Source organism: Bombus impatiens, unplaced genomic scaffold (genome assembly GCF_000188095.3).
Source record: "Bombus impatiens unplaced genomic scaffold, BIMP_2.2 scf_0089, whole genome shotgun sequence".
Taxonomy (NCBI): Eukaryota; Metazoa; Arthropoda; class Insecta; order Hymenoptera; family Apidae; genus Bombus; species Bombus impatiens.
This window is the reverse complement of record NT_176508.1, coordinates 482,862-495,231: the sequence shown is the minus strand read 5'-3', so window position 1 is coordinate 495,231 and position 12,370 is coordinate 482,862. Positions and strand designations below refer to the sequence as shown.

Sequence of the window (12,370 nt, the reverse complement as noted above, 5' to 3'; positions counted from 1 at the left end):
CATCTGTATTTACCTAGACGTTTGTTACGAATTTTCATTTAACGCGAAAAACGAACGAAATTGAATCAATTAGAAACGTTAATTAAATAAGTTAAAGATACGCTATACTTTCCCTCCGAGTTTCTTAATTGTAATATGTATCGATTATAAAAGATTGATTGACTATTTGCAAATGATATTTAGGTATGAACGCGTCTCATTGAACGTTAATTGAACGACGTGATCGAAGGAAGTGTGCCGGTACTTTTTCATTTTTTTTCTTACGCTCGAAGTGTTATTCATTTAAAAAAAATCTCGTTTTATATGGTTACACCAAGGTCGATCTTTTCTAAAGATCAAAGGCTTCCTATTTTGGTATTAGAAACGTGTAAAAAAGAAAAATTCAGTCGTCAGTCTATTTTTACTGTAGGAAAATCTACTGCATTTCCTATTTCTTAATCTTTACTATCTCCTTCGTCATCGGTTAGAAGCTTGTACTACAGAGAAGAAAATGCGAGGTAATCTTTTCTACGTCAGTTTTCGGCCACGTTAGACAATAAAGATTAGACGAATAAGATACTGGTGTTATTTCAATCCTCGACTGTTACCGAAGAGTTATGGAGCGTATACCTCGGATGTAAAAACTGGCAATAATTTTCAATTACGTCGAGCATTGCGATTGTAACTTGTAAAAATTTATACATTTAATTCTCTGTTTTCCTTTAGAGAATTATCGTATTTTTATTTCACTCAAGAGTTGCGATTAAAGGTTGTAGTTAAGAGTTGAATATCAATATGCAATAATATATTCATACGTTGCCTGTCTTAACACTAAAACCATTAACCCTCTCGTTCTCGTGATAATCGTGCGACCATATATTTAAGATTATAAATTAAAATATTACTTTCATCGCAAGCTAATCATAGAATTACAAATAAGTTTCACTCCATTTGCGAACAATCCTTGTACGTTTGTAGGTGTGAAAATATTCGTACGCGTACTGATATTTTTCATGTGAGAAAATTACAGAGAAATATCTGTAGCGAATTAAACAACCAGTTCGAGAACGAAAGGGTCGAAGCAACTTACATTCTAAGATAAAAATTATACGAAATTAATGGAGTACTTACTTCCCCGTGGTCCGTAGAATTTGACGGAAAATTCGTTTAATCCTCCTAATATCGTCACTTCGTGCTTACTTTCTATTCTGTAATTGGTCGATAGTTAAGGAAAATGAACGTGTAAGAAAATTTGTTCGCGGTGTTTCGGGATAATATCGGCGATGCAAAAGGCAATTTGTGGTCAACGGCCGTGCAAATAAAAAGCGAAAACATCGTTGAACAAAGATTTAAGCGTCGACGAGAAAACGGTGCAATGAACTGAGGGAAATCGATGTGGAAAGAAGTGCGAACGCAGAAGCGCGTCAGAAGTCCGGCGTAATGTTATCTTCGTGAATCGATGAAACGCACCGAAGCTCGCGTGACTACCGAGCAGAGTCGAGTTGATCGCAAATCGCAACGCTTCGCGTGCGTTCTTGACGCAACTGGGATTACAAATTTTCGAAAACAAACTAGCTGGACAATGTTGATTCAATTGGACTCATTGGTGCGGCATTAAACAAATTTTCTCGTCCGGAGAAAAATCATTGATGGTAATCTTCATTAAGATACACGATGCAAAGTGTCTCGCGCAACTCGGATAAGTTATAGACTATACATGATTATAGATTTATAGTCGCCGATGGAAAAACATTGTAGCAAATTTTTTTTTCTTATTTTTTTCACGCGGAATTACCTTCTATCCGGTTGTACTACGATCGTATACTACATCAAGCTACGTTAATCGATGTTACATGTCTTTTAAAGATACATCTTGTCCCAGTTACGCGAGAGACGCGGTGTATATATTTTTAGCTAGTTATATCGAATATCGTTTTCTTGACTATAACGAATTTGAAGAAACGTATCGTAATACCTTGTATTTGGAAAAGAGTGGATGGAAATAAGGTAAATTGCGGCAAATTGTTTCCACGAAAACACGTCGAGAGAACTCTGTTTTGACATTGCTATCGATATTGGTGTACTGAAAGAGATTTTTCACGATTTTTTCCCTTAAACGGCTTTAGAACTTTGAAACGAGAATAAAACGGTAAAAAATCCCTTTGCCCATATTACTTCAAAGCCACGTTATTATTTCAAAGATCAAGCACGAAAATAGGAACAGCTTCTGTCGCGAAGAATACAGTTTGTAATACCTTACGTGGCTCGGGCTTTATGTACCGAACGGAACAGTTCCTTTCAAATCCGCATCCAATTTCAGGATGGAAAAGCGGTAAACGGTTGAAAAAGTCGACGGAAGAAAGGAAAACAAAAGTTTCCGCTCGCGTTTAATAATACACAACGAACGACGGTTGCTGAGCTTATCAAGCACGCGCCGTAGAATTTCAAGCTACATTTAATTTTAATCGACGACGTTTCATTTTTAATTCCTCTTATTTAGCTCGATACTCCAGGATGCTGGTGGCGTCGCGCCGCTTCAACGTCCGTCGCCGTTACCACCACGATTTTCGCATGAAATTAATGCCGATCCGAGGCGATATAATTCGCGAGAATACAAACGACCGCGAAGGAATCGCAGCCGCGCATCGTTGAACGAGGTCAAAAACCGAGTTCGAAAACAAGCAATATAACCAGAACGAAGCCAGAAGAACGGAACTCTAACTGCCTGCCTTTGGAGAAAGTTCAGTGAACAATATTTCGCAAGGTACACGCGTTACGAGCGAACTGAAATAAGTGCATGAAAAGAAACCATTAAACGAAAGCACGATCTTCGTCCATATTAGAGGAATCGTAACGCCGAAGAAAAATAGATTTGAAATTAAAGCGTATAATCCGATGGACACGTTACTTTCGAATTTTAAATACAATCGTAGCTACAACGGTTAAGAAATAGCTGATGTGTTCGAAGAATGGCTATCGTAAAGCTCCATACACCTTCGTCGAACGCTTTTATCAATCGACGTCATTTGATACCGGCGTAGATCTACGAAGCAGCTCGATCGTTGAAAAGGAAAATCGAATTACGACCATGTAATGCGTCGTGTTATTCAACATACGATAAACCACTTTCTTGTTTTGGCAAGTGTTTATACGCGAGCTGAGCGTTACACGGCTCTCACCTGAGGCTGTCTACGAGAGAATTGTATTACATAGAAGAACAGGTTACATCGAAGACCCGCGAGCATCCTCGATTCTGGTCAGTATCAGTGGATTTGTTTTCCGTTGCAATCGCACAGGCTGCGCGTAAACCAGAGATATACGGAGCTACGCATAAACCAGAGATATACGAGGCTACGCATAAACCGGAGATATACGACGTTACGCGCGGAACAAACGCACATGCCTCGGCCACGCAGTCAAATAGAAACGAAACTAACGGACGTTTCGCGCGTTCCGCGATACATGGTCAGCTGAAATAATTTTCTTGGCGTGGTAATTGCGAAAGCAATATCGGGTCGGTCAACGTATTACTCAGCCGGAAGTATCACGTTTTCTTGCGTCCTATGTACGTACGAGGAATTTCATTGTTGCGTGCTTTCACGAACGACTCGCGCAAGTTGGAAGAACGAACGATAAACATAGAAATTAACGCGAAATGCACTATCGCGGCGAAAAGAAGTTAATTCCATGTCCCGTGTAATAGTCCCAAACGATCGAACGGTGTTCCGCCGTGATATCAAAACGATCGATTCGATTAGTGGACCGATAAACCCGAGCGAACGGTATTCGACAGGATCGATATTATCGACATGGCTGATTGTCCGTGAGAAGAAAAGTGCGTTTGAAAAGGAAACGAAGTCGTATCGTTAAGTAGATTCCACTTTAAATCGATCGAGTTAACTACCGTTCGATCGAACCAGAGATAATTGGTTACGCGATTAGAAGTGAAAATGTTAAGGTACTAGATAAAATGAAATATTAAAAACATACGTCTGAATAAAAAAAAAAATGTCTGAATAATTATGACACTGTTTATAAACGATATATCGCTGCCAGGTATATCGATGATGGAACAACTCAAAAGCTTTCGAATTTGTTTTGAACGAACAGAACGTCTACGTTACGTTTCTATGTTTCTTATGTAAAACGGTGTATTTATAATTCCATCAGTTTTGCGTCAGAGAGGGAAGATTATCACCTATTTATGCCGCTATTAGCCTGGCTCATATTCTCTTATTTTTGTGACGCTACAAATGCAGGGTTCTACCGTTTTCGCGAACAGTGACATATCTTGTCTCGTTATATCAGTCTTATAACGCCGTTAAAAATGACTCACGAAACTTCCCATGTAAATTTTAAAAAGCCTCCGCTATAAAATTTCCGCTTTTTAGTTGTGCCACTATCAGTGCCAGGTAGCGATACCAACTATAACGAAAGCTATTCGACCGTGACACAGTTAAAATACGCGCGTACCCATATCATTGTCGCGAAAACAAAGCCACGTATTAAAAATGTATTATTTTCGTCCTTGTTCGTCATTGTGGAATCGCGTTTTCCGATTGTATTAAAATTACTAAGACATCCTGCGTGTACGCATACAGACCATCGAATGTCATAATGGCCTCGATTTCATTGAGAGCCTTCGTGCATTTGACCCGCATAGTCAAGGTGTACGAGTAACATCAGAAAGGGGCGGAAACGATTACTCAATCTGCAAGACCGTTACGAACCATTTGCCTGTGTTGTGGCTGTTGTTGTTGCTGTTGTTTACAGTATCAGTTGAACCAGCGTTTCGCTAAGAACAGTCTGACAGTCTCTGTCGTTCCGCCTTTCGTAGGCCATCTTTGTTTTCTCGATTCTCTTTCCCGCTCGATCGTCCGGCGTTCAGCGCCACTCCGCACGATGGAGGAATCACTAAACTCTCTCGAAATACACGCGAAAACTACACGCGGCTGTGTATCGAAATAAACTGCACGTGCGAATCAACGGCCGATTTTACCGAGTCTGTCCGTGGCGAAGGCACAAACACACGTTCGTTTTAAAAGACTCGATACGCGATACGCCCTTGGCTGTATCTTATTTTTGGAAGACGCGTCTCTAGGTAGCTGCTTATCGTTCGATAAGTTCGCAACGAGATACGGTGACCGAGTCGAGTGTTCGTTTTGGTGGCGCGAGTGCGTTCCATCGCAAATATTCACGCGTAAAAACAGCGAACGCGGTTCGATGCACGTAATCTCGTATCGCTCCTCTTTCTTCCTTATTCTCTTCCTTATCCGATAGCCTCCGAACGTTGAATTTTTGCTTACCGATTTTCGACTTGTTCCAACCTGCTCGCTGTGTTTCTACCGCATAATAATTCTTGTTCCAAATAACTCGAATCTCATTTTCTATCTGTTTATGAACACAATGCGCAGATACGAGGTAAAAGAAGGAGGTACATATGCGCAGAATTTCTTCGTTTCTGCGTTGTTTATCCGATAGTCTTGTGGCGTATCTTTGAAAAAAGAAAAATTGCAAGTATGTATACAGTGAAGATACGACTCAGGTTAAACCGAATGAAACGGGCGTAAAACACATCAGACCATGAAAAGCGCGTTATGCGCACGTAGATAATTATAGCGAGTTTTTTTAAAGAGATAACAGAAATTAATACGATAGGAACATCGGACGTTGAGCGACACCGATATTATTATGTACGTTATAATAACGAGAAGATCTATATAATCGCGAGCGTAAACAAAGGCAGCCATTGGACACGAGATGAGCCCGTTGCACTTCGTTTTCCGCTTTTGTTCACCGTTTGGCAGTGCTCCGAAATTCGTGCTAAAGATCATGCTAAATTCACCTAGCGTAACAAACAGCCTAATCGAACTAACCGTGGAAATTTGCAAGTGCAAGTTGTTTAAATTTCAAAGAAGAGTACCCTCCACCTACGCGTTTACGATCCGGTGCTTCAACATAAACGACCGTATCATCCCGGATTAAGAAAAGAAAACGAATGCATCGAAGAATTCCAGCTAACTCGAGTATTGGAAAATTTTCGAAAATCTTCCAACCACCGTATCGAAAGATCACGCTCTATATCTTTTAAAGGAACCAATTTCCAGCGATATCGAGCCATCTGTATTTCAGGAGACACTCTCCTACATGCGTTTTTAAATCAATTTTTCTCCTTTCTTTCGCCCCATACGGAATCGAATCGATCCTCGATGCAAATATCCCAGATATTGATTAACTCCAATCTCCGGTATTTAGAGAACGATAATTGAAGCTTTCAACGACGAATACGGAAAGGGAGCGAGAGCGCCCTACCACCCAACCAACCAACCCTTCTTTCCCCACCGCCGAGCCCTCGGCTCGAGGACACGTACACACGCAATCTACGTGGAACCATCGAAACGCACCGATACACGCGTGCCCAGGTAAAATTGCATCGCGCAGATAGCAGCCCCGATGTACCTTCTCGCGTTTGCTCGCGTGCCTCTAAACCCATTACGGGTGAGCCATTAACCGTACATACCGAGGAGCTTGTTAATTACTAGTGTAATTGATCAGCTCAATTTCGGTGGACGTACAAGGAATCTTGCGAGAGGTCCATCGAATATCGTCGATCCATAATTGAATCACTTCCGGGACCGCATCTGCGTGTATCTCACCTGGCCACACCGTTAGAGAGCCGGACTAATGGAAATTATTGGCTGAATATATACAGTTTCCGTGAACGCAATTTACCGCAACTATATCGTTAGCAGCGAAACGACATGACATCCGCAAACGAAATTTACTTTAATGAACTTTCATCCCCTTTCAGCGATACGATACCAACAGTTCCCGCCACAGTGTCCATCGGAGCATGTGAGCAACGCGAACCGTCCAACGCGTCCGATGCATCCATCGAATTCGTGATTCGTCGTGGAATGAGAAAAGTCGCGATAACGTTGCATCACGGTGACTGGTAGGTACGCATTTTTATGCAAATTCATATTTTTCAGGATATAATTAAAAGATGGAACCTGTGATTCGAATATTTTATATATATATTTTATATATTCTCTTTATATTCTATTGCTCGCATTCTGTGCGATTTTATACTTTCAAATTTCCTGCAAACGAACGAAAAGCCGCGGTCTACCGATTAAAATCGATTACACGATTGTGTTGAATTCTTTACATCGTTCGATTTGCCTGGGTGTCGTCTGTCGCAATGTATGTGTATGGAACGGCGGGAGACGAACGGTACTTTGTGAACGGAGCTTAATACTTGTCGCGTCGTAACGCGTAAAAACGCGGGAAAATTCAATATTTCGATAAAATTCGATGGAATAAAGTAATATATATACGGGGTGGTTGGTAACTGGTGGTACGAGCGGGAAGGGGGTGATTCTACGCGAAAAAAGAAGTCGAAAATATAGGATAAAAGTTTAAAAATTTAAAAATTTTAAAAATTAAAGAAATAACGTCAATCGAGACAACGATTTACAGTGAGATCCGTTATAACGTACCGCACGCGTAACGAGCGAAAATTCAAAGGCGATTTTCTCCAAAACAAAGCCTCGAACGAAAAATTTTTATTCTATATTTTCCACTTCTTTTTTCGCGTAGTATCACCCCCTGTTTCCGTTTCCGCTTGTACCACCCTGTATATATTTATACTATGTAAAAAGATTGATTTGGGAAATGACCAGAATATTTAGTTATTTAGAACGATTATACGAGGATATTTAATCTTAGAAAAATAACGATTGCATAATAACTCTTTAAACGCTATGTTTTTATATATGTATTTTAGAAACGATATATGAAGCGTTGTTTGCCAGAATGGAAACCTTGTCTTTCGTATGAATATTTCCTACTAAATTGAAAGAAGAATAATAAATATGGAAAATTGTCGCTTATTTATTGATCCTCTTTTCCCATTCATCGAAAAACATTCGAATGAAAATGCATAGATCGAACGATAAATGTAACGTTAGATCAATCGAAATTGCATATAAATATGCAATTGCAATCGTAAAAGAAGAAACAAACTTTGTCATTCGTGTCATGTAGGCGTTCAAGGTGACACTTTGCGATCGTACGATGAATGTTCTAATACATCGTACGTTTTACAATACATTGAACAGCGTTTTTCAATGCGGCTGGATTTGTGTCAACAACATTATACACCGCCTATTATAGGGAGCTTGGTAACTTTTTAAAATCTACAGAAACACTAAGAAGTTACGCAACAAGGAATATTATATGTGTTGATGTATGTACATATATACTTTTAATTAATATTCTATTCACTATCTTTATCGTTTAAACGTTAGTCGTTAATATTAATATTTCAAATGGTCTTCCTATGCTAACGAATGCAATTCTTAATAGAACTATACCGACCGTACTTTTCTGTACAATGTCAAAATAATACAAAATAATAAGAACGAAATACGAACAACCGATAGAACTGGAATAGCGGATAAAACGGATATATTTCAAATTAACGTGTAACGAAACATTCCTTCGTCGTAAACGTTAATTGACTTTAACCGTTTTACCAGCGTTTTAACCGTTTCACGCTTCCTAATAAAATCTTAAAAAACGAATACCTACGCTTCTACTCTTCGCGTACACGAAATACAAAAGCATAGAAATTCACGCGATAAAAGAAACTCGAGTAAAGAGCAAAGTATGTGCAAATACCTTCGAGTTATTTCGATCAAAGATTCCATTCCACTACGAGAGTCGACTTTAGCTGTTCTACTCGTACTCTACTACTACTTTACATTTCATCAAAAAAAAAAAAAAATTCAAGAAGATTCGATCGAAACCGTATGGAAAAATACTGTGCCGACACTAGTTTACTGAAAACTAATTTACCAGGAATTTTTCCAAAAAAATAAGTTTTACCAGTAGCTACTGATTCTCCAAACGGAAAGACAATTTATTAAAAACCAATTCGAATTTGTGCAAATTAAAGGAAAAAAGAGACGAACACGATCAGGAATTAATTTACCAGATTTCAAGTAATGCCAATAAAAAATTTCTCAAAAGAGACGTATCGGAGGAAGAAGTATGTCAGAACTTAACGAGGCAAATCCTAAGTCTCTAAGAACGAGAGAAGGAAAAATGTAGAAAATACAAATGTTTATGAAATAGATGAGACTTAAGTATAGAGGAAGAGAAAGAACTTAAAATAGAGAGTGAGGGATTTGTACGCGATACGCATCCGGTTCCTCCCACATTTCCGTTTCACGAGATAACAGTCAATTCGGCTTTCAATCTATTTCGATGTGAACGTCTCCTTTGGAGAATATGTTTTGATTGAATCGAATCCGGGTGAAAAAAAAATAACGAGTCAGACTGTCGGCTTATTTATCACGAAGTCGCTATTAATACGGATTCTATAACGCATACAGTCCGCTTTCACCGTTATTAAAATGGAAATATTTATCTAACTTTATTTATCTGATCGAATCGCCGTATAAATTCAGTTGAATTTGAAATGCGAGAATTTAAAGTTCCCGTTGAAGCAGACCTGCATCGATTTCTTTTAGCTTCGCTTGAAATCTTTTTATGTTTTCATTATTACGCAAACAAACAATCCTTTTCTTTTAAAGTAAATAACCGTGTAACTTTCTGCTATTTTTATTTTTTATAAAAATATCGCGATACTTTCGATCGAATTGTTCTTAAATATCTTTTTAAGGTTGAAAGAAAATATAAAAAGGAAATCTTTAATACCAAAATACAGGCAAAGATGAAAATACTACAAATATAAGTGAAAAATGTGCTAAATGAGAGATTTACCCCGCAAACAGAAATAAATACAAATTTTGTCGAGTTTTCCTAAAACAACAAAGAACACGTAAGTAAACGGTGAAGATATATAAACGCCAACGAAATTTCTAAGAAACGTGTTTACACAAAGGCAGATGCCTTTCCAAAAATGGACTATTACTAACGTTAGTACGCGTAAACGAATCGAGAGAAAGCCTTTCGAGAAATTTGAAAACTCACAGGGGGTATCTCTATCGAAGGAGGAAAGAACGAACAAGTCCAATTCACTTTGCTCACCGAAACGCTTGCAAATTTAATGTAAGCTTCAACAAAGACTGATCGATGTTACGGGGCACTAAAGAACTCGATAGAAAGAGAGAGAGAGAGAGAGAGAGACTATCATCGTTCTAGAAAAACTGACTAGCATTCGTACATGAACGTCTGCACAGCAATGATAAGCGAGACGCGACGTTACGTTACGCAAAAATCAATTTCTTACGAATCGAGGTCACATACAAACATGTACAGGTATATTTGTAATTCGTTCTTTTGTCTTTATAATTATGAATTATTATATACCTTAATTTTTTGTGTCAGTATTATTTTGTTACATCGAGGATTAAACGAAAGTTGGAAATAACGAATTCTATGACATTGATAATATTAAAAGAACGTTAGGATAGTCGTTAGGAGGTGTGCGTGATATTAAAACAATTGATCTTTTTTATCTGTAAATACGACGATTAGAAGCGATGAGAAACGTCATCGTTCTTCCCACCTAACTCAAATATTTACCGTGGAGGGTTAAGAAATTATTAGTCACTAACTAATTGTCACGCGATTTATCCAAGATATCATTGTATGAAAAGAAAAAATCGCGACATTGTTGTAACTATATTATTTTTATTGCCCTTTCTTCTCCTCTTACTCCTCATTCATATTGTTTATCGTTTTTACGTATTATTATCGGTGTAAAATTTGACACATCGCGTTATTCCCATGAACTACTCGGTTGAGGTTGAAACACGTTGATGACGTCTCAATTATCGTTAGTTGCGCTTCACTCTATGTCAAACCAACGCTACATATATATATATAATATATATATATGTATATATGTATATATATATATATATATATATGTATGTGTATGCCATTACTTGACGCGCAACTTGAAATATTTACGGTTGCCAATGTATGTATAAATATAAAAGATATTTCAAATACGAGTCGATTCGAATCAAACGGTCTCGACATTAAAAAATTCGTTAGTGAAATCTGCGATACGAGACAAAATGGAAAGACTAAGATGAAACAAAGAACTGAAGAACAAAAATGAAATCTAACCTTTAAAAGCCACGACCGTGTAGCATACACTCGCCGTGCGTTATTAAACGAATAAGATAAAGCTGCGCACACACGTAGCACAGAGACGTAGAGTCAGCTGGTTAAAAACAGCTGTGTCCCGTCATCGACAAAACGAGGAATTAAATATCCCTCATCGTCTCGTGAAACACCATTGACATTGCACCGCGTTATTTCTCGTCGACCTATAAACCGATCATACATGATAAACAACCGATCCCGCGGTAACATGCACATGCATACTGCGTAGGTCTTGCATTCGCAAACCCATGTGCAGGCCTCTCTTGCACTCGATTGCAAGCACGTGCGATAGAGCGAAAGAGAAAGAAAGAACGAGAACAAGAAAATGGGAAGGGATACGAGCAGAGTGGTGAGGGAGGAGAAGGGTGAGAGAGACAAAGAGAGAAAGAAGTGGGGATGAGAAGAAGGAGAAGAAAAAAGAAGACAGAGATACAAATAGCAAGTAGGAGAAATAAAAGTGAATTTCAAGGATACAATTTGAGAACGTCCGTGTCCATACGTCGTTTTCCAGCGCTGGGGGACGACATATTTATCGTCTATTAACGCAGCAGAGCCCTTCAACAGCAAGTCCTTGAATCAGCTGAGCTCGATCGTCGTTTAGGAAGGGCCTCTGACTGCTACGGATTATTTACCACAGCAGAAACCCACGAAACGTATCGGTCTTTTCACCACTGTGATATAACACACTCTCTCTGTTTTCCTCGTACAGTTATTCAGCACCGAGAAAAAAAAACAAAGACACGCGCGCGTGATGGTCGCTAAGTCAGTCGTTGGATGTTCGGACGCTCGCCACGAAGGAAAACGACACGGGACGAATTCCGCGACGTCAGCGTTTAATGATGTTTTCTACGGATGAACAAACGTACGGTCTCTTGAACAGCAGCGATATACAAAAGGTCTTCCTCTTTTGTCCGTCCGGACCAAGTCAAAAACCTCGGGCTAGAGAATCATTTCACCATCACCAACGACGACCCGTTTTCAGAGACTCGTTACTTGTCGACACGTTTCTCGCGCACACAGAAAACAATTCTTTCCCCTAAACCTCCTCCGCCTCCACCACTACTGAACGCCTGTTCTCGTGCACCCCACTGTCAACTCACAGACTTCACTGCATCTGATTCCGTTTCTGCACTGCTCTCTTCCTTGCTGCTACCTCTGTCTCACGTTGTGCCAGTGAATGCGCGCGCACAATACAAAATCCCTGCTATGATCCAACGAATCACCGCTGGTTCTTTCGGTCAAC

At 39.2% G+C, this 12,370-nt stretch overlaps 1 protein-coding gene across 2 annotated transcripts in view; it reads right to left on the bottom strand.

The window, feature by feature from the left end:
• The window catches only part of LOC100747753 (ubiquitin-conjugating enzyme E2 H), a 46,358-nt gene extending 34,076 nt beyond the window's left edge, over positions 1 to 12,282 (bottom strand). For both annotated transcript variants that reach the window (XR_001102810.3, XM_003485905.4), the window contains exons 1-2: positions 11,602 to 12,282; positions 1,111 to 1,187 (exon numbers count right to left, since the gene is read on the bottom strand). Coding sequence is in view for 1 of the 2 variants with exons in the window: in XM_003485905.4 (XP_003485953.1) it covers positions 1,111 to 1,187; positions 11,602 to 11,654 (130 nt within the window). In the remaining variant the exon portion in view is untranslated. The remainder of the gene's footprint in view (positions 1 to 1,110; positions 1,188 to 11,601) is intronic.
• Positions 12,283 to 12,370: the final 88 nt, after the last annotated feature.